At 38.1% G+C, this 23,659-nt stretch overlaps 2 protein-coding genes across 2 annotated transcripts in view; one reads left to right on the forward strand and one right to left on the reverse strand.

The window, feature by feature from the left end:
• Window positions 1-12,505, forward strand: part of LOC131854696 (dedicator of cytokinesis protein 7) — a 37,088-nt gene extending 24,583 nt beyond the window's left edge. Inside the window, exons 25-39 of the mRNA XM_059205830.1 lie at window positions 423-549; window positions 2,000-2,154; window positions 2,573-2,707; window positions 3,033-3,173; window positions 4,789-4,947; window positions 6,395-6,571; window positions 6,847-7,020; window positions 7,337-7,467; window positions 7,843-8,014; window positions 8,716-8,896; window positions 9,141-9,334; window positions 9,788-9,904; window positions 10,375-10,463; window positions 11,231-11,401; window positions 12,110-12,505. Of these exons, the coding sequence (XP_059061813.1) occupies window positions 423-549; window positions 2,000-2,154; window positions 2,573-2,707; window positions 3,033-3,173; window positions 4,789-4,947; window positions 6,395-6,571; window positions 6,847-7,020; window positions 7,337-7,467; window positions 7,843-8,014; window positions 8,716-8,896; window positions 9,141-9,334; window positions 9,788-9,904; window positions 10,375-10,463; window positions 11,231-11,401; window positions 12,110-12,149 (2,163 nt within the window). The 3' untranslated portion in view covers window positions 12,150-12,505. The remainder of the gene's footprint in view (window positions 1-422; window positions 550-1,999; window positions 2,155-2,572; window positions 2,708-3,032; window positions 3,174-4,788; window positions 4,948-6,394; window positions 6,572-6,846; window positions 7,021-7,336; window positions 7,468-7,842; window positions 8,015-8,715; window positions 8,897-9,140; window positions 9,335-9,787; window positions 9,905-10,374; window positions 10,464-11,230; window positions 11,402-12,109) is intronic.
• Window positions 12,506-15,443: 2,938 nt separating this feature from the next.
• On the reverse strand, window positions 15,444-23,391 carry LOC131854689 (chromobox protein homolog 1-like). The gene is made up of 5 exons (XM_059205821.1): window positions 23,134-23,391; window positions 20,401-20,520; window positions 18,499-18,688; window positions 17,575-17,681; window positions 15,444-16,245 (listed from the first exon to the last, which is right to left on the reverse strand). Exons 1-5 carry the CDS (start codon window positions 23,230-23,232, stop codon window positions 16,189-16,191), a joined length of 573 nt encoding a protein of 190 aa, XP_059061804.1. The 5' UTR covers window positions 23,233-23,391; the 3' UTR covers window positions 15,444-16,188.
• Window positions 23,392-23,659: the final 268 nt, after the last annotated feature.

Below are 23,659 nucleotides of genomic sequence, written 5' to 3' on the forward strand. Positions count from 1 at the left end.
CTGCTCCTCCTGTTCCGGTCGTACTGAAACTATGTTATATATAAAATTCTCATGTCACAATGTTAGTTACCATACTTCTCCGAAGCGACTAGATTTTTATGAAATTTTATATGCATATTCAGTGGGTCTGAAAATCGTCTACTATCTACTTTTCATACCGCTAAGTGATAGGGTTGACCACCCCTAATAATTTCTATTTGTTATTCTTAGAACTTTTAACTTAGAACAATTATAAAGAACGAATATTTAAAGCTAGACGCTCATATTTATGTGTGACTATCAGAAAGTAAAGTAATTTACTATCATAGTCATAAAAAATCCATTATTGCTGATATTACTTTATACTTAAGTTTAAACTTTAATAAAGAGTATGCATTGTTTTTAAAATATATCTCTTGACACTTATAATTTCATCCATAAAGGGCCGGAAGGAAATTCTAAAGTGCGCTCAGCAAAATGTGCGGAAGACAACAGACATAAAATCCAAATTGGAGGACGTCATACTTGGGCAGGGTTCGGCGCGGAATGATTTCATCATGAGACGCAAAGGTAAGGTTTTATTAAACAGAAAGCTGATGTTTTTCATATCAGTGTTGACGCCTCAAATAACAAATGAAGAACGAATGCGAAATCGATATACAATTACAACTAAATTCAATCCATTAAGGTATATCGTCCCTTACTGAAGAAGGTGATCTCTGAGGTCGCTGTGGGACAATGATCAATGATAAGTTGCTGTAACTTCTTTTTTAATTTTTTAGGTTCATATCCGGCTCGAAGGACCAAAAGAATGTGCGGTTAATGATTAAAACCACAAATTCATTGAAATAGCAATATTTTTACAGTTATAATTATAATTATAATTTAGGAAGCTAGTTCCAATTCCATACGTAATCAATTTCGCTATTTAGAATAGAAGAATAGAATAACATTTATTTCATAAAATATAACTTAACGTAACTATTAGGCAATGCCTGTATATCCAGGTTTGACAGTTAACGTTACATTGGTACGGCGATCAGAGTGCATATAAAAATTTAGTGTTTATATAATATTAATACTAGTAATATATGACAAAAAATAAAATAAAATAAACAAAGAATACAATAATAAAAATTACAGATATGTATTTGTTAGTCGGCGAGTGTGTGTGTGTGTATGTGTGTACGTGTGAGTGTGTGTGTGTGTGTGTTTGAGTGAGTAAGAATGTTATTTGGAAGTGTTGTATATAGAATCATTAGAATATTTCAGAATTGTCTAAATTTATATTACGGGTTTTAGTATTTTCTCAGTGTCCTCATATGTCCAGGACATCAGTATACTGTTCGCTGAGAGTGTTTCATATCAATTAGTTTGCAAATTTGATTGTATATGTGTGGAAAGAGAAGCAAATGATGTTTTATAGACACAGGAGCTTTATAGATTCTCTTCTTTAATATATCTTTGTATGTTGGTAGACTCTTCACATAAGGCATTACAAACAATTTCGCTCAGGACCTCAGCCTCTTTATACAATTATCGTGTCGATCGGTTTTTTTAGAGAAACCTTACAGCTCGTTGAGCTCTTTCTAAAGGAATTAAATTGGACTTCGTAATACCTCCCCAGGCTAGTAGACAATAATTTATTAAAGACTGACAACGCTAAGTATACCAATTTCAGAGTAGTGTTGTCTGAAATGACTCTCAATAATTTCATTGTGTACATTAATTTTCTAACTCTTTTTGCGGTAATTGATATATGTTTCTTGAAATTTAAATTTTCGTCCAGTTCAATTCCAAGATACCTCAGAAGATAAGATAAGAATATACTATAAAATTGATAATGATAGGGAACTCGCTCGATATATTTGAGCATAATTAGAGGACATAAGGTCGCCCGCATATATCTACAGTAAGACAGTCACTAACAATAAGAAAATATATGGTTGCACTGTACAATATGTATACGTTGAACGTGAAACACCGGCGGTACTCATATAAGGCTGTGTCCTCACCGCAGGCGGGTGCCGGCGCGAGCGGTGGCGCAAGGAGTGGGTGCGGGGAGGGGCGCGGGACTCGGCCACGTCCCCCGCCCCGCCCCACCCCGACCTCGCCGCCGCGCTCTACGCCGAGCTCTCGCTCACGCTGCTGCACGCGCTCGAGACCATCGTGCAGGTACGCACCGTCCGCAGGGGGGCACGAGGGGGTTTGGAACTATTCTAATGCTGAAGCTGGCCTTTACAGCTTCACTGAACGATAGGGGGCGAGTGTAAATGGCACTTCAAACAGCGGAAGATCTATTGGAGCGGCTAAAGGGCAAGCTGCCTGACGGATACGACTAGTCTGAGGGCACTGTAGGGTTAGGACCTCGTCTAATCGTAATTGTCTTAATTTCGATCGTCGTTTGAATTGAAGAGGATCGCGAGGGGGCGATGGAGGCGCAGTTTTCATGAAATATATAACATTTAAGCAGTCATCTGTAAACACAATTATTAATCCACAGTTTTAACCAGGCTGTCTTACTCAAAATTTTCTTTGATTTCTACTCATCTATTCCATATAAATACTAACAAGTAATGGCTGTTATCCGCAGTCGTGCAGCAGCCTGGAGTGTGGGCAGAGCGTGTGCAGCGCAGCGCTGCAAGTGCTGCTGCGCGCTCTGCAGAGAAACCAAAGTACTACAGTGCTCCAGCACATGTTCGCTTCCGTCCGTGCCCTCATACTCAAGGTACGTACTCATTCGTAGTTAAAAACTCAATTATCATATTAGATGATTACTCAGGTTTAACGAATTGGAAATCTTTTGGTATCGCGAGCCAGAAAAAGATTATGATGACTTGAATGAATTTCCTGGCAGCCGAAAACTTCTAACATGAAATATATGTACAAAAGAAACACGCATTTTCTTCCAGTCTATAACAGGTCAGCTGACTATAACACGGTGGATTATAAGTCTAATAGCAGGAACATGTAAAAAATATCTGTGGTAACTCTCTCCACTCACACTCCGTACGTTGATATTACTAATAAGCGTGAATATTGTGGATGCGTAGCTGGGCTGGTCGTGCTGCGGCGAGGAGTCGGGCACCTGCCGCGTGCTGCTGCGGCACTGCGCCGCCCTCGCAGCCCCGCCCCGCGCACACGCCGCCGCCGCGCTCTACGCGCTCATGAGGCAGCACTACCAGCTGGGGAACGTGAGTACTGACACCGGCCCCCGCCCCCCGCCCCGCGCACACGCCGCCGCCGCGCTCTACGCGCTCATGAGGCAGCACTACCAGCTGGGGAACGTGAGTACTGACACCGGCCCCCGCCCCCGCCCCCGCCCCCCGCCCCGCGCACACGCCGCCGCCGCGCTCTACGCGCTCATGAGGCAGCACTACCAGCTGGGGAACGTGAGTACTGACACCGGCCCCCGCCCCCGCCCCCGCCCCCCGCCCCGCGCACACGCCGCCGCCGCGCTCTACGCGCTCATGAGGCAGCACTACCAGCTGGGGAACGTGAGTACTGACACCGGCCCCCGCCCCCCGCCCCCCGCCCCCCGCCCCGCGCACACGCCGCCGCCGCGCTCTACGCGCTCATGAGGCAGCACTACCAGCTGGGGAACGTGAGTACTGACACCGGCCCCCGCCCCCCGCCCCGCGCACACGCCGCCGCCGCGCTCTACGCGCTCATGAGGCAGCACTACCAGCTGGGGAACGTGAGTACTGACACCGGCCCCCGCCCCCCGCCCCCCGCCCCGCGCACACGCCGCCGCCGCGCTCTACGCGCTCATGAGGCAGCACTACCAGCTGGGGAACGTGAGTACTGACACCGGCCCCCGCCCCCGCCCCCCGCCCCGCGCACACGCCGCCGCCGCGCTCTACGCGCTCATGAGGCAGCACTACCAGCTGGGGAACGTGAGTACTGACACCGGCCCCCGCCCCCCGCCCCCCGCCCCCCGCCCCGCGCACACGCCGCCGCCGCGCTCTACGCGCTCATGAGGCAGCACTACCAGCTGGGGAACGTGAGTACTGACACCGGCCCCCGCCCCCCGCCCCCCGCCCCCCGCCCCGCGCACACGCCGCCGCCGCGCTCTACGCGCTCATGAGGCAGCACTACCAGCTGGGGAACGTGAGTACTGACACCGGCCCCCGCCCCCCGCCCCCCGCCCCCCGCCCCGCGCACACGCCGCCGCCGCGCTCTACGCGCTCATGAGGCAGCACTACCAGCTGGGGAACGTGAGTACTGACACCGGCCCCCGCCCCCCGCCCCGCGCACACGCCGCCGCCGCGCTCTACGCGCTCATGAGGCAGCACTACCAGCTGGGGAACGTGAGTACCCCGCCCCCGCCCCCGCCCCCGCCCCCGCCCCGCGCACACGCCGCCGCCGCGCTCTACGCGCTCATGAGGCAGCACTACCAGCTGGGGAACGTGAGTACTGACACCGGCCCCCGCCCCCCGCCCCCCGCCCCGCGCACACGCCGCCGCCGCGCTCTACGCGCTCATGAGGCAGCACTACCAGCTGGGGAACGTGAGTACTGACACCGATGCCCCTGACCTCATTCTTATCCCCCCGCCCCGCGCACTGGTTCCCTGCCGCGTATACCTTTGACAAGGCAGGTGCCATTCTAATATCATCCTGAAAAAGCCCCGCCCCCCGCTCTCCCGCCCCGCGCATTACGCCGCCATCTCCGCTGCATTTATGCGACTACACTGCCACCTCGGGGAACGTAAAAACTGACACCGGCCCCGCCCCCCGCCCCCCGCCCCCCCGCCCCGCGCCCCGCGCACACGCCGCCGCCTAAATGTTAAAATAATTTTCCTTTTGCAGAACTTCAGCCGAGTGAAGATGCAAGTGACGATGTCTCTATCGTCCCTGGTGGGCACCTCGACCACCTTCAGCGAGGAGTCGCTGCGGCGAGCACTCAAAACCATTCTCGTGTACGCGGAACATGACGCTGACCTGCAGGACACCAACTTCCCTGAACAAGTAAGCATGGTCATAACCTGTATTAATTTATAAATTGCCCATCTGATGGTAAACGGTTACCGTAGCCTATGGACGCCTGAAACACTAGAGGAATCCCTTAAGAAACCTTAATACGTATACTCTTGAAAAATCCCATGTTTCTCGACAAAACTTCGGCAGGTAGTGTCCTTGTGTCCTTACAGACACGTGGAACAATAAAAATACTCAAAAAGTAATAAAATATCCTTGTATTTCGATAAGCTTTTAAAGTATGCAAGTTTCGTGACTAAGTGAATATAATTTTGTAACGGGTAGTAAAAAAATAAATCAGTGTAACGCCTCTGTAAAATGTAATATTAATAATAGTTAGGTTTTGCTATAGAAATTTATCAGGCTTTAACAGGTAGATTGTTGCAGGTGATGATACGATGTTATTGGTCGAGACGATGTATATTACAGATGATAATAAACTGACAATATCTACATAGAAATAATGATCTTATAGAAATAGAAATAGAAATAATCTTTATTCAAATAAACTCATTACAAGCACTTTTGAATAGTCATATTTTGATTCTACCACTCATTCGGAATGCAGATTCATCACAAGAATAATGAGCAAGAAACTTGTGTGTTGCTCTTTTTAATATATGTTTTTTTTATATAAATAATTACAGTATAACAAGTAAGAGGCATGCGATAATCAACATAGAAGTCGCTACGCACTCATTATTAATGTAATCAGATAATATTGTCAGTGCTATAGATTTAAAGTTTTTCTATAAAAACATTATTATCTTTAACGAATTCTTCAATTTTATAGTAAGCTTTTTTTTATGCTAAATAACAATAGCAAAATGTAAGGTGGGGTGACACAGTTTAGACACAGTAGTTTAAACAATATAGAATTTGTCTTACTAGACATTAAATGCAATTATTATTTCTAGGTAACTGTGTCCCATAGATCACTCCACACTCTAAATGTTTGCAGGAAGAGTTTCTTGTTTTGCTCAAGGAAACTACAGTAATATAGTGTACATTAACTATAGGACGAACATCTAGTGATCATATCATGCTCGTCATTTATTGATATGTGCTTCTTGTTCCAGCACCTTACCCTATAAGGCTTCCTCGATACTCTGTAAATTTACGGCCATGTACCGAATCAGCTTATAAAACGAGTTGCATAATAGATGAAACAAGATTGAAAGTGTTTATCGTCAATTTTCAATCATAAAGCATGGTGCAAACATTTGTATTCATGAGTATGATTGTCTGGCTGTTTCTATGTATATTATGTATGTATTTACAAAAAGAAATATCTAAGTATTTACATCTATTATCTAGTACCCATAACACAAGTTTTGATACTAGATGGTGTTGTGTTAATTGTAATAAATAAATAACTCTGTACAAATAATTTTAGCAAGACAGTCAGTTAACACATGTGTATTAAACTTATGTCCAGGTAAAGGACCTCGTATTCAACCTGCACATGATCCTGTCCGACACGGTGAAGATGAAGGAGTTCCAGGAAGACCCGGAGATGCTGATGGACTTGATGCACCGTATCGCGCGCGGCTACCAGCACAGCCCCGACCTGAGGCTCACCTGGCTCAACAATATGGCACAGAAGCATATGGAGGTATTTTTTTTGAGAGTTTTTGGGCTATTGTCAGGTGTTTTTTTTCCATGGGTGATGATGGAAAGGTGCACCCGCGTACTCGGTTTTACGCTGGTGAGCACCAGTGGAGGATGATGAGATGAGCATAGGGCCAGGTCAGTTTTCCCAACGTGATTAAATAACCAGGAATTAACAATGGTTTCCACAATGGTTTAAAGGGGAATCCTAAGTGTGTCAGTATGCCAGTTTTAGCATCTCGAGATTGAGTGAGGTAGTGATGTGGTGTGTTTATGCAGCGGTCGAACCACGCGGAAGCCGGCATGTGTCTGGTGCACGGAGCCGCGCTCGTGGCAGAACAACTGGCGGCCGGCGGACGGGGCGCAGCACTACTGCAGCACGTCACCCACAACGCGCTCGACGAGAGCTGCGCAGACGTCCTGCACCACCACCTCACGCACCTCGAGCTGCAGGTACGGACGTGCTGCACTTCCTCAACTACCTAAGTCTGTTAGCCGCAGCTGGCCTTTACAGCTTCATCGGACGATAGAGACGTGAGTGCAGATGGAACTCCAAACCCGCAAAAGAACTTATAGTGCCCTGAAGATCAACTCCTGCCTAACAGATACGTCTTTAGTCTGAAGTCACAGCTAGGAATTCGATCCTCGGCTCAGGCCGTCGTAATTTTGATTCCCGTTTGATTTGGACCGGGAATCGATCTGAAGGGTTGAAACTACGTGTACTGTAGTAGGATAATGTACAAGAACGTAATATGTTCAATATGGGCAGGCTCTGCTGGAGCACGCCGCCAGCGAGCTGATGACGGCCGGCATGTACGAGGCCGTGAACGAGGTGTACAAGGTGCTCATACCCATCGCTGAGGAGCACCGCGACTACAAGAAACTGGCCAACATACACAAGTGAGATGACCGACACACATATTTATGCACAAATTAACTTAACTCCAAGGCAAGAAGTGAAAGAAATGTTTAAATTAGAACTATGCTATCTTACTAATATTATAAACGCTAAAGTTTGTGAGTATCGCTGGATAGCTGCGTTTCACACAAAATCTACTGAATGGATTTTAATGAAACTGTACATACATCTATAATATAGTTTATACATCGGAATAACACATAGGCTATAAATTTCACGTGGCAGGTGTAACCGCTAACACAGGTAGTTGGTGATAATTTATACGAAGAAACTAGTGTTATTTTAGAGCACAGCTAGTTGGTGATAATTTACAGGAAACTAGTGCTATTTTACAGTATTTTGATGTAATTTTCCAGTAAATTGAACGAGGCGTTCACTCGTATCGAGCAGTTGCACGGCAAGCGCGTGTTCGGCACGTACTTCCGCGTGTCGTTCTACGGCGGCCGGTTCGGAGATCTCGACGGCGAGGAGTTCATATACAAGGAGCACGCGCTCACCAAGCTGCCGGAGATATTCAGCCGCCTCGAGGTCTGTACATATTGTGTCAGCTATTGGAAGTGATAGAGAAGATAATATTTATTTAGTCGAAATGTTAACTTAACTTAATGGATTTATATTATTTTGTTTAAATCCGCTTCAATTAGCGTGTGATGTGTGAGACCACAAATATTCAGTGTGGGAATGACTACCGTTACGACCTTCTCTAATGATGATCAAATTCCAAACGTTATTGGGTATGTTTAAACCCTACAAGGTTCTAAGGGTATCATAAACCAAAACACTACACTTGATACAAAGGTATAATGATCGGTTTCAATATAAGTACAAAAAATATATATAATGAAGTTCATATATTTCTACAAAATCAAAGTTTAGGGTATTGTAATTTTATGGTAGAAAAACTAAAGTGATATTTTACTATATGCATTTTGTGTGATTTATGATTTATTTACTCTGCTACTCGTGTACGATACAACCTACATTTTATCGTCAGCAGTTTTACACGACCTTATTATTCGTCGAGTTCACTAACGAAGATCAAATCAATTCATTCAATCAAAACATTCTTTTAATCCGGCTCGAAGGACCAAAAGAATGTACGGCGATTGTTTAAAAACACAGATTCAATTAAATACAAATTAAAAAAATATTCACGCGCTCGCGGTGTCTTTGCGATTTGTAGAAAATGTATCGTACAACTCGTTTGCTAACTATTTCCTTGTGTACAGAACTTCTACGGACAACGGTTCGGCGCGGAGAACGTGGTGATCATCAAGGACTCGAACATAGTGGACGTGAGCACGCTTGACCCGGACAAGGCGTACATACAGATCACGTACGTGGAGCCGTACTTCGAGCCGCACGAGCTGCGCAGGCGCATCACGCACTACGAGAGGAACTACAACATAAGTCAGTACACTCTATAACAATACATTAAATCTATCGGTGTTGTAACAGTTTAACACCGAATTATTTCCGATGGTCGCGAGTTCGATTCCTCGCAAAATACAAACATTTGTATTCATAAATATTTGTGTGACAAACGGGTACATAAGTATATAATAATAATAATCTTATTTACTGCTCCTAAGGAAACTTACAATATTAACCAAAGAAACAAAATATAAGTATGTGTGTGTACGGTTACGAACAGAGCGGTTCATGTTCGCGACGCCGTTCACTGCGGGCGGTCGCGCGCACGGTGCGCTGGGCGAGCAGTGCAAGCGCAAGACCGTGCTCACCACCGCGCACCACTTCCCCTACCTCAAGACGCGCCTGCACGTCGTGCACCGCACGCAGCTAGTGCTCGCGCCGCTAGAGGTCGCCATAGAGGACATACAGAAGAAGGTACCACACCTACACCACCCCGATATTCTTCCGTTGCCATGTTGCATTCTATTAATGAACCACAAAAAAAATTACAAAAGAATGGACCAAGAATAGATCCTTGAGGTACTCCTATTCGCACAAATGGCCCGCTAGACGTAGCGCTGCTAAGTACACCTTCTGTATTCTATCAGATAAATAAAATTTGATTAAATTTGACGCATTGTCAAAGTCGAGTTTTTTAAGCAATTAAAGAATATACAGTTTTGTAAATGCGAGAATGCCTGTCTATCTGTTGTCATTTCTCGAGTATACTGCTGAACGAATTTCGTTTAAATTTGAGGTGATGATGAATTATATTGCAAGGATTAGACTACATAGGGTTTTTCCCCAATGTAACAGTTACATATAACTATGCTACATTGTTCATAATATAGATCTATTATTAATGGTTAACTACATATGCTGTAATAGATAAACGAGCTAGCGGCCGCGACCAACCAAGAGCCAGCGGACCCTAAAATCCTGCAGATGGTCGTTCAAGGCTGCATCGGGACCACCGTCAACCAGGGACCACTGGAACTGGCTCAGGTTTTTATATTTTTAGATATAACTCACTAATTGGCCATCCATAATCAACAGCGTGACATTGATAAGAGATTACAGAGATCACAAAGTTCGTGTAATTAAATTTACTTTGTGAGAACTGGTCTGTTCGGTTTACGAACATTGATTATATTATTTGCTTTTGACAACATTGCAATAACATATTCTGGTGGTCACTCTATTCTCCCAATTTGATTTTAATTTGAAAATGAATCTATATTATTGTAAATAATATTTAAAAAGAATACGAGCCGAATTTCTTGTCAGTACTTCTTAGTTCGAAGTACACTCCGAACTGGCGATAACATATCATATTTTTCTAAACGATACTAAAAAAAAAAGAAAGTGCGTTAACTTGTGGTTTATGGAACAGCTCGGTAGATCACTGTAGAACTAATATTATAAGTACATGATGAATACTCGATATTTTAATATATATGTATTAAACGTTTCAGGTATTTCTGGGGCCTGTCGCTGACGGCACGCAGCCACCGACCCGGCTGACCAACAAACTCAGACTCGCCTTCAAAGATTTCTCCAAAAAGTACGTTAATCCTTACTTCCTTACTAATATTTTAAATACGACAGTAACTCTGTCTGTCTGTCACTCTTTCACGCGAAAAGTACTGAACCGATTTAAAATTTATTTTCTTAGGGTCTAGACTATTTGTGCGAAATTTGGCACACAGATAGGTTAGATCTTGAGAAAGGTTACTTTTTAATGGAAAAAAATAGGTTAGATCTTGAGAAAGCACATAAGCTACTTTTTAATGCGAAAAAAGGGTTGTAAAGGGTTGAAGTGGGATATGAAAGGTTGAATAAAAGTATTTCATTTCGTCATTTTTAAAGCTAGAGCTAGCTTGAAACTAATTTTTTAGACTGTTTATATTTAATCACTATAAAAATTATCAGCCTACAAAATATGCCTTAAAATAATAATAAATGACATTCAAAGTTTGTAAAGATTTTAAGGAAGAAAATAAAATAAGGGATGCGATTAAGTTTGTATTGAAATTCGCCGTCATTTATTCCACGCGGATGAAGTCGCGGGCACAGCTAGTGAATAATAACCCATGACAATTCACACAGCGCCATCTATTTATTATTTTTTTATTGATATATATTTAATTTTTTACATACATAATTTCATAATTATTTTTTAATTGGGATGTACAATGTAAACCGAATCACATTAAATCTATTGCACATTATACATATATTTATATAATAATTCTATATAGTTTTACGACATATATTTCTCATTAACTGAGCCTATATTACCTTAATTGAACAAATTTTATACATGTATAGGTGTCACGATGCGCTCAAAAAGAACAAGAACCTAATAGGCAGCGACCAGCGCGAGTACCAGCGCGAGTTGGAGCGCAACTTCGCGCGGTTCACGGAGCGACTCGCGCCGCTCGTGCAGCCCGCGTCCGCTTCCGCTTCCGCCTCTGCTGCCACCCATGCCGCGCACCTCACGTAAGCTTACTTCTTATTTGGATATTTAAATGACGTAAATATTTTTTTATGTAACTGGATGAGACTTTTTCGGACTATTCGTATGTTGTATGCGGCTGGCCTTCAGCTTCAGCGGATGATAGGGGGCGAGTGCAGATGGTACTCCAAACCCGCGGAAGGACTTGTGGAACTGCTGAAGGCTAACTCCCACCTGACGGATACGACTTAGCCTGAGGGTTCCACTAAAGGCTTGAACCTGGGCTTCAGGTCGTCGTAATTTCGATCCCTGTTTGAATTGGACGAGTGGGGATAATATCACTGTTCGCTTTTTATTATACTGCGATGGTGGAAATCATGGATAGAGGTATATGCCATCCATATCGTCATCGCATGGATGGATGAAATAGAAATAAGAATAGAAATATTCTTTATTCAAATAAGTTTAATATGAGTACTTTTAAAAAGTCACATTTTTTTATTCTCCACTCCACCACTCATAAGGAATGCAGTCTCATCATAAGGAAGAAGCAAGAAAAGGATAGATGTTACTCTTTCATGTAAAAACTACGGAACGGATTTGGATGAAACCTTACAGTATTATACATCATGAAGTTTACACATCAAAATAATACAGGCAACAAATTTTATTCGGGTGAAACCGCGAGCTGAGTTAGTCTTGTATAAACAACTAACAACATCATCAAAATGAAATTGTGTTTTTGTTTTCAGAAATGGACTCGGCAAACATGATTACAAATGTCAAGCTTAAGAACCGACGCGTAGAGTCGCTATTACCTTACATCCATGTGTGAGCGTACTATCCTTATCCTTATAACGACCAAATATAAAAGTATTGAATACTCAGTAGTAGTTGTAATATGTAGTAAGTTAATTTATTATATTTGAGTATATTTGTGTGTTATTGTCAATCTTATGACTCAACTAGATAATTGTTTACCGTTCTGAGAAATTTGGCCATTATCTTTACATAATATAGAACAAAGTCGCACAGCTGTCTGTTCGCTTCTATCTTTCAATTTACGCAACAGATTTTAATGCAGTTCACAGCACTAGAAAGAGTGATACGAAAGGGAGGTTTCATATCATTCTTTATCTCATGAAAAACCGACAATCGAGGGAGCGCCGGGCAGCGCCAATGGCATGGGAAGTGTTTCCACTCTCGCGCTGCTCACTTCCCTGCCCACTCGGGCTGAATGTAAATTGGCCATTAAATTACGCCACGAATTTTATGCAGTCGTCAACAGTACATAAAGTGATTCAAGAGGAAGGTTTATATGTGTAATATATTTGTGTTATAATATAGTTTATATGTATAATACATACGTATTATATAGAACAAGCCGAGAAATTTATATATTTGTAATGCATCCGTGCGGACTACGAATATTGAGTAAGGGCTTACGAAGTATTAAAATATGTTGTTAATTGTCAAGAAATCTCAATAAGTAATTTTGTTTTTAACAAATGTAATTTTAATAACTATTCTAGTATACAATTTTCTTACATCGAATAAATATTTTTTGCTTTATTTACGTGTTATACCATAATTTTTTCGGTCGGCAAATAAAATATTCCAGTGTGAAATGACTAGTGTAAACGCATTATAACTGCGCCTAGTTTTGACTAGCAAATCTGTGCACGGGATATGACGTGCAAATTGCTCTCTAAATTATTCTCTTAAATAATTTATTTAGATTATATTTTATCATTTTCAGTATTTTATAAATTATTAACACATAATTTCTAATATCCTTTGATTGTTATGTAAGTGTTGAGAGATACACCATATGATCAAATATTATTACATGCAAATAAATTACGAAAGTCTGAGAATGTATGGAACATTCATATGTTTAGATCATCATTTAAGATTTTTCAAATTATTAATATGTATCTTACATACATTTGGGACATGTAATTAATAAATTAGCGGATAATTTATTTAAAAATAAACCTACCGAGCAACACGTTTAGAATTTAATGAACAATATTTTATAGTCTACTTTTAATGTAATGTTTTAAGTGTAAATGGAAGTCCTCGTACCAAATGAGATTTTTTATGACTGATGATCCCGCGCTAACAGTATATATGTTACATATATATATAACATATAGACTATTAACGCGAAATCATCATCATATATATATATTAATATACATAATATATACATATAACTCTGAAGGATAAATACAGATTATACCCATCGTAATAATTTCGATTACGAATGTTCTTAACATCGGGAAAAAATTACAATTATTATAAATATTTAAATAATTTTAGACTAAGTTTGTGTCTATATTCATTAACATGTGAATTTTAATCTCTTGTGTTATAGATTTTATAATATATACTGGGTACAGTCAGTTTCATTATGTTTTAGCGTCAACAGGTTTAAAATGACTTTACTAGACATTTATTTCTATCTCTCTGTAAAATTAAGTATAATTGTTTGATTAAAATTTATATTCTTATTAAAAATAATGCTAATATAAAATTGAGAATTTGGTTCTTACATATAATTTTATTTATGTAGGACAACCTGTCCACAAGCATAAACCATCAGAGGCGATAAAGGCGCACGAAATAGACGTAAATAGTCTAATATTTATGAAGCTGAATGTACCATGAATAATTCATTGCAAGTTTGCGCCGCGACCGGATTATATCCGAGTGATTATTAATTACTTCGAATGTAATTAAACTACGATTATATATGTAGTTTTGTTTACAAGTTTTGTACCTATTAGGTAAGTAAGATCCAGCATACTTGGTGACATATCTTCTATATTTGAATTGTTGCCTTGTGAACTTATATTGAAATTAATGTTATTCAAAAACTTAATTTTACCGATCTTTGAGTAAATTAAATAACTACATGTAATAAACTTATTATAATAAAGTATATAAATTAATAAAATACATTTACATAGTCGTTTTACTTTTCATACTTATTAATATCATCTATGTACAAAAAAAAGTATTTTTAAACATATTTTTCTGTGAATTTAAGATGCTTTCTTCTCAGATCTCGCATATCGCTATGGTCGATACAGTTACCTATATTCTGCTATTGAAGGTCAGTAGCACGATACAATACTACGTGACTGGCCTTCTCCGTAAAACTCGATATCGCTAATGTCTATAGTTAAATTAAACATAGCTTGGACAGTGTTATTCTACTGACCCGAGAGTAGATACACCTGGAGTTTGAAATCGAGGCAAAAGAGGACTTCCAGAGTTCCTTACCTTCGTTGTTACTCCTTACCTTAACTGAACAGAGGTCATTCCATTGCCAGAAAGGTATTGGAGAATACCCTTCAGACATAAATAAAGGAAAAATCACAAGAAGCGAAGTAAAACAAAAAAATCGTCAAGGAAAAAATATATTTTTAGATACTTATGATAAATTTATACCTCAATGGTCTGACAACTAATAGTCACACTTTACCACGGACAATCCAGTAGCCGGGTTTGTATTGTATCTATTCCCACAAATTCTCATAAATAAACACAACAGCACAACAAAATGTGACTGACAAAAATATAGTTACCATACATTAGGGCCTGCGCAGACTGGAAGCAAGCAAATTCCGAATCAATGACAACATCTGTCTTTACGTGCTCGTGTAAACGTGCGAATCACGATTGTGTTAATGAAAACAACAAAGAGAACCAGTAAGAGGGCGCGCCCTCCGCCAGGTCATCCATTCGCGCGTCTTTCAATCGTGCGTACTTTAGCGCCTTTTTCATTACAAAATGACGGTTATCTAACTATGGAATAGACAATTATAATTATTGATTCATAAATAAAAGTATTTGGACATCGTCCGCGAGCATAGTTGGGGGTCCGATAGCACCTAACCGGTCACCCACACTTCACATCTCGAGCGCCAACTATTATTTATTTCGTTCTCTGTATACATATATTTAAATCATAGATCTGCATAGATCTATCGTCCTCGCCCTTATGAAAATTCGCTACCTAGTTATGAACAAAATCCGAAGGATATTCTTAGGAGCAATGGTTTGTATCTCCTGAGGATGATGTGGATACTTTCCAAAGGAGATTCGTTTATGCCTGAGTGAGACACCATACAAATCGACATAAATATTTACATTTGCTTTTACGCAATCTACTTCCATTGTTTACTTCACAAAATGTTAATTACAGTTGACATCTATAGATGCCATAAATACCTGTTTTGTTTTCTCAATAATTATTATTCAAATTAACATTTCGTGAAATAATTACATTATTTAAAAACACAAATAATTGAAATTACAGTTTTTATCAAGAGACTGAAAAGCAGCATAAAAAGGTATTTGCATACAATGTCTGGAGCCCCATAATATTACTTTTTTTCCTATAAAAAAACATGTTTATTACTGAATGAATCTTTCAGTACCTACAGCACATTATGTGATGTAGTGACAAGTATTCTCCTGAGCCCGCCTTACCTCGGCCTGCGCAAGCCTTTATCAACATAATCAAAATTTACAATATTCCGACATAATTAAAAGTAAAACCTATTACTAGTGAGAATAGAGTACTTTATTATAAGAAAACAATTATCTCAGCGTTTCGGAATGGTAATATTGCTTATTAACACATAAGTTGCAACTTGTAATTTACGTTTTGTCATAGTAATGCACTCCTATTTGTAGTGTATATATACATACAGGTACCAGAGAACTGGGAGGAATAGCGTATTCACAATGCGCGCCTATTGGCTGCTCAACCATATTGCGTCATAGTCCTCAATTAAACCTTAACCTACGTCCACCATCACTCCGTCTCCGCCGGCGTGTGCCACGTCAGTCTTTCCTCGTAAAATGCAATCACCTGTACAATAAACAATATATATTAACACGTTGAAGACCGCATTGAAGAATCTTATTTCTCACATAGGGTCTGGATTTTTTTTATGATTAATTACGTGTGAGTAATTATCTCTTCGAGGGACCTGCGAATGAACTACTGTACATAAATTTAAATTTAAATCATGCCCAGTGCCCCAGCTAAAACATGCCGTGGCGGCCACCCGTGAGCACGAGGGACGGTAATGTTGTTGCAAAGTATTAGGGATTGTTAGTAAGTCATTGTTAGGATCAACATCCCCATTGCTTGCAATGTACCATATCAGGTTGAAATCCATGTGGTTCCTCATGGAAACCATCGAGATAGGTTTATGGTAAATTTACCACGAAAGGCTAACTGACCTGACATCATAATCATTTTATCGTCCTCCACTGGTGCCCCGCCAGCGTGAATCGTTAGCGCGGGCGTGTGCATCATTTCATTATCATCCATAAAAAATATATTAAGTATACATATACGTATTTTTTATATACTACGATGTTGACAACAAGCATACAGCCCATCTATTTTTCTTTTTTTTATTAATATTTTATGGCTCTGGATACAAGTCCTTTTTAGCCTAACTACAGCCTATCTTATAATAAATGGTTGCCATAGCCTATAGACGCTTGTAACAACCAGTGTCACGTTGCCAACCCTTAAGAAACCTTAATATACTCTTGAAACTCCCATGCTGTAGTCTCTCGAGAAAACCTTGGCAGGTAGTTCCTCTGAAACCGCACTGTTCGAGACCATTAGGTTCCAAAGTGTGGCGATGAATTCAATGTATTTTAAGTAACATTCACTTTTGTATATAATTAGAGTGATAAACAAACTGACAGACCACCTGATAATAAGTGATAACAGTCGATATACGAGTACAATATGTAACCTGTGTGCTTTAGCAGTTTAGCACACCAACATAATTGTGATGATTGCAGGTTCGATTCTTTGCCAGATGCAAACACTTGTGTTCACCGATATGAGTGTTTTCTATTGGTCTGGTAGATTTTCCATGTATATTACATATATATTAAAAAAGTATTTATATAATGTCTAGTTCCCATAATATGCATGGCTTAGGACTAGATGAGATGGCCCCATGTGAATTTTCCAGGCTTATTTTTACTATATACATGAACAAACATTAGGGTAAAATTTTATAATGATGATGGTGTTGCCATAATAACAAAAGATCTGCTTAGCTTGGGACTAAATGACCCTGTGTGAATTGTCCAGTTATTTTTATTATATACATGAACAAGCATTTGGGTAACAATTTATAATGATATACAGATGACAGTGTTGCCATACCTGCTGTGGGCATTTGACATTTGCAACTTTGGCCGGCACCAATTCAGCCTCATCTGAGTCTGCCCATTTTATTAAAAACATCAGCTCGCCAGTCGCGTCTGATGCGCCTGTGAACAAATACAACAATTGTTATATACATAAACTTCATATAATTCACTTGCATGTGTGAATGCGAATAAATATTGTGGTGGGCAATTTGTTTAAAATTTGGCCCTATTAAAAAATAAAAAGATATTACTGTAAATAAAAGTAATAAATTCAGTGTAAATAGAACTAAACTACAAAACATAATGAGAGATAGAATTTTTCTAAGATTATTATTTCTAATGCGTACATGATAAGAATGGTTACCATTAGTTAATTTAATTAATTAGATCCTGATACATGAATAACTAGCTTTACACGCGACTAAGTCCGCGTGGTAATAATCTTTATTTTTCTAAAATAAAAGTAGCTTAAGTTACTCCCTATATGTAATAAGGAAGCTACCTGTCAAAATTGTCCCATCAAAATCCCAGTCATTTCAGATAATAAAATATAATAGCTGGAAAAAAGACAGATAGATTGACAAAAATTATAAAAAATGTTATTTTGGTGTATGTACCGTATTTATATTCATATGCATGTAGTAAAAAACGGTTATTTCAATATTACAACGAGACACTCCAATTTTATTTATATGTATAGATAGATAATGACAAGTTGACAATTTCAACCATCAACAGTCACCTATAAATCTCTCTGTTATTGTTTATCTCTAACCTGATTTTGAAGAGACTCGTTTATTTCCACGTGAAGTCGAGGTAACAGCTAGTCGATAGTAACCTTGGTATCGATAACTCAATAATACTGCCTATATTTTTTTTAAATATTATAGGTTTGCTCTGTACCAACAACCTATTGCTGTATGGTAAATCTACTTGCCTATAATCTTCTCTGCTTTCAATCCTTTATCAAATCCAGACTTTGACTTGTCATCTTTCTTCTCCTTCTTCTCCTTGTGCTCGTCGATAGAGGACACGCTGGTGGCGCGCCCTTTTCGTGTCAGGCTGCTCGTTTCCTCGCTCGACTCGCGCGTACGTTTCTTAGTGCGTTCTTCAGGTTTCTTATTTTTCTGTAATATAAGAATAATTCTTATTAATACTTGCGTAATAATATCTTCTAACATTAACTACTATAGAAAAGCGCCTCTTATCCACAAAAACGATACAACCACAATATTGTATATATATATATATATATATACAACACAATATAACAATTATTTAATTTCAACACACATATATATTAACACAATAACAGAGCCTCGGTGGCCGTAAGCACATTACCTTAGTGCGGGTTCATTCCCACAGTACAAACATTTGCATCAATGAGATTGTATTGGTCTGGATGTTTCATATGTATATTATGTATGTATTTACAAAATATATATATACATAAAGTATTTAAATCAGTTGTCTAGCACCCATAACATAAGCTCTGGTTAGGTTGGGACTAGATGGCGCTGTGTGGATTGTCCTGGGTTCGTATAATAACTCGTATATAACTACAGTAATCTGTTATTCGTATTAATAACAGATCACTGTAGTTATCAATGTATATTATAGTAATGTGTTATTAAAACTTAACATGATTAATATTAAATGCAAAATTGCTATATAAAATACAAAAAATCCAAATATACAGTAATATTGTAAAAGAAGAAAATTCAACTTCTTACAACACAATATTTCATTATTTAATTTCACACACATATATATTTTCACAATAACATAGCCTGTTCGGAGTCATCTCGTTATTCCATCTCTTGCCATATCATCTTTCACACAGTCCATCCAACATTTGATTCAATGAGATTGTACCCATCCTGGATGTAATATATGTATATTATGTATGTTTGGATTCAAAATATATATATACATTTCTTAAATCAGTTTCTCACCCATCCATCTCTCTAGGTTGGGACTAGATTCCTGTGTGGATTGTCCATCCATGGAGTAATATATGTATATAACTTCAATTTGTTATTCTGTTTAATAACATCTTGTTATTCCATGTATATTATAGTCATCTTTGTGTTATTAAAACTTAACATGATTAATATTAAATGCAAAATTGCTATATAAAATCTTCAAAAATCCAAATTTATCAAATTATTCCATTTCTTGCCATATCATCTTTCACACAGTCCATCCATCTCTTTCCGCATTCCTCTGCCCTTATAACCATTCAGAGTATTGTTTCCCTTCAATTAGTACCTGTTTGGATTCATCTTGTTATTGCATTTCTTCCCATATCATCTTTCACACATCCATCTCTTTTGGCATTCCTCTGCCCTTATTAACCACTTTCATATATAAAACTTTCTTTACAATATTCTTCTTCATTCCAATTCATTACATGCCCAAACCAATACACATGTTTAATCTTCTACTTCTCTGACACTGGTGCTACTTTCTTACTTTCTCTGATATATTTAGTCCCTATGACATCCATTGTTATCCCTTACAGAACCATCTTAACTTTAGTAGAACAGATTTTACAAAAATTGTTTTTATTACAGATTAATTAAATATTTATAACAGGTTTTGACTTTTGAATATATTTAAGAGGCAGTAATTAAGCACTGTTAGTATTAAATATTAGTTTAATTTTACAGGTTAATACAGTTAAATGGGTTTTAACACTAACAATTTCAGGAATAATTTTATACCATTACATTATTTGTGTTATAACCAATTTAACTATATCAATAAAATGTGAAAGTTTCAAAATTAATTTTACAGGTTAGTAATATATACTAGTTTAATAGTATACTATACTAACTTCTTTTTCCTTCCGATTATCCTCAAATGTTTTTATCAGTTCCTCACAGTCAAGGTTCTCTTCCGGCTCCCATGTGCTTTCCTCTTCTTTGTACCCCTTCCATTTCAATAAGTATTGCACCTGCAAAATAACCCTTATTCATATCAAATAATATTAGATGCACTGACTGATCATAAATGAAATAATAATCATAGTCTTAGGTAATTCACACAATGCCATTCATTCTCAAGCTAATCAGAGTGTGTGTTATAGATATTAGACAACTGATATAAATACTATCTTTACTGTAAAGACATAATATACATATAAAACACCCAAAATGATACAAAGAATCACACTTATGAATACAAATGTATGTACTGTGGGAGGAACTGAGTAAAAATAACATATTCATCAGAGGGGAAGAGGACTTAGTAATTTAGATTAAAAACTCCATCGCATAGCAATGTACCATGTCAGCATTGACATCCAAGCGGTTTCCACTGGAAGAAACTGACCTGACCTCATGTTCACTTTATAACCCTCCACTGGTGCCCCATTTTCAGTGTAAACTGTTAGCACTGATGGGCGCACCATTCCATTAACATCAATTACAATAAATAAAAAACTAGTTCCCTAACTGAACACTCCAAATAAAATAACAACATGGCAAACATAGGTCCCTATCACCATATTAATATGTGTAATCCTTGTTATAGTATTAATGTAGTATAAGTAATTTAATAACATAATTAATCACATTATTCTAAAGATAAAGTTCATTCATCTAAAGAGCTCGAAGTTTAATATTTATGTAATTTTTTTAGTAATAAGTATAGTATAAGTAAGGAGCCAACAGAATATCAGCGTTGCAGAGTTATCTGTAGCATTATGCTGAGTTGGCTACCTTTTCACTTTTGCGGCACATAAAGCCACCTACATTTCTTTTATTAGAAAAACATGAATTAAGTTTTTTCTGTATCTTATGTATGTTATGTATCTGTAATTGTGAATAAATAATTTATCAATTTATCTATCTATCATCTAACTACAGTTTGCTAAGATGAAAACAAAACATATCTTCTAGAATGTATATTCTACACAAGAAATAACACCTTAAACAAATAATTGCTGTTAAAAATATTATTATACATCATTTTTTAACTAGCACCCTGAAACAGGGCATGTGTAATAGATCTCTAAAGGTTGCATATGAGTTTCTAGATATAGAAATTTGTTAATAAAAAAGTGGGTAAACTCAACACACAAACTATAGAAAATTACAACATATTTACACATATTTGACAACTCTGTCAAGGAGGAAATCTCTCAAACAATAAAAAAATATAAAATCAAGCTGGACAGACATCCAAATAAACTTGCTGTTCAACTGACATTGCCTGATTATATGGCACAACTTAAGAGACGTAAAATACCAGACTTCAACAACCTGGCATAAGCTGGAATATCTGAGGCTGGATTCTCAATGGAGAATCACCTCTCACGATATCAGATAGTCAACAAATCTGCTTATAGTCTGGAAGACTGATTGCATGATATAAAAAAAAAAAAAATTTACACATATTTAGAAATCTGGTTGCCCAACAGTCAACTCTTAGCTTCCAAGCTATCTAAGCTCTACTAATTGCCTACTAATCCCTCGTTCTGAGGTGAAACACATGTAACTATTGAACATTAACAAATTGTAGATTAAATAGAAAAATGTCAGTATTCAAAATGTATATTTTTGTCTTGTCTTGTAGACAAGCATTTAAATTTTAAAATTTTTTAAATAATTTTTTTCTTTAAAGTTTTAAATTTCCACAGAAGTTATATAGGTTTAAAAGTATTTAGATAATGATTAAGACGCAGTGATTAATTTAATTGACTTATAAAAAAGGAGGCAATTCTAGCTTCTTCTACTTCTTAATTTTAAAAATGGTATTTTTCTATTTAATCGACGAAATGTAGATCAATAGTCAGAATTTTCTCACTAATAGAGAAGATTGTAACACTTCCACTAGTGGTGTTCAGGTTTCTATACTGAATAGCAATACTAATGGTAGCAGAATAAAACAAAAATATGTTAAGTAATGGCTATAATAATTAAATCCATATGAAACCGAGTGGAATCACTAGTTCTCTATAAATTTTGTGTAATGAGTATTAACTCAGTGATGTTATTCAGGTTACAAAAAATAGATTTTTTAAATATGTAATACTACATCACAGCGGTTAAAGAGGCTACATGTGGTTAAAGCCCAGAAACTTAATTTCACAAGGATACTCTAAAGACTATGCAAAAGCCTACATGTTAAGACTTTCCTGAAAATCGACAATATATAGATATTGGCATACGCAGTACCTATATATACGCATGTAAGAGCTAAGCACAATATTCACAAAGATATTGAGACACTCATTAACATTACTGGATGGTTATTATTACATAAATTTGATACAAGTAAAAAAGTCAAATCTGTAGAACATTTGGGATAATTACAGAGTAAACCGTTACAGGTTATTACTTTCTAACGGCATAGGTATCTTTAAAAAATTCTACGAAAGCGCTGACCCAAATTATAACATATTTACCATGACTATGTCAACAGACATTATTTTAAATATAATTTTATCGTTTATTTCACAGCCTTTTTATTAACTACATATAATGAATGATGTAATTATGATACAAATTTAAGTTTATATGATTCAGAAACAAGATAATAAAATAATTCCAATATTTATACTAACCTTTCCCTTGACAGTTCGTTTATCGAGCACTTTCTCCACGACATACTCTTCTTCACTAGAACCCTCAGTCGTTTCTCCTTTTTTATCTTTCTTCCCCATTTTCTTTAATGTATTTATTTTGTAATTTTATTCTATTTATTTTACAGCGATAGGACGCTCTCGTTCTAAATTTATCAAAATGGCGCCGGCACTACTATGGCCGATAGTATAATATTGTAAATATGGCGGGCAGAGGCGCTAAACCGGCGACTAGCCAACCGGCGAATTCGACAGACGTCTTTTTTTGACAAGTATTGCCAGGACTAAACATCAAAATGCTCATGATACGGATGACATATACGCGCGGTAGATTCTAATTCACTAGAATAATAATAGTAATGACAATGGTGAAGTGTTTTGGGCTCGTAGGAATGACGATGCATACTTACCTATTTCTCATTTTTCTTTAATTCATCTAATACTTCTCTAATTTAAAATTTAGTTCCTCAGCATTATAATATAATGGCGCCATCTATAGGGACAAATT

The sequence above is a fragment of the Achroia grisella genome, unplaced genomic scaffold, assembly GCF_030625045.1.
Source record: "Achroia grisella isolate CSIRO2021 unplaced genomic scaffold, CSIRO_AGI_Agris_v1 utg1244, whole genome shotgun sequence".
Taxonomy (NCBI): Eukaryota; Metazoa; Arthropoda; class Insecta; order Lepidoptera; family Pyralidae; genus Achroia; species Achroia grisella.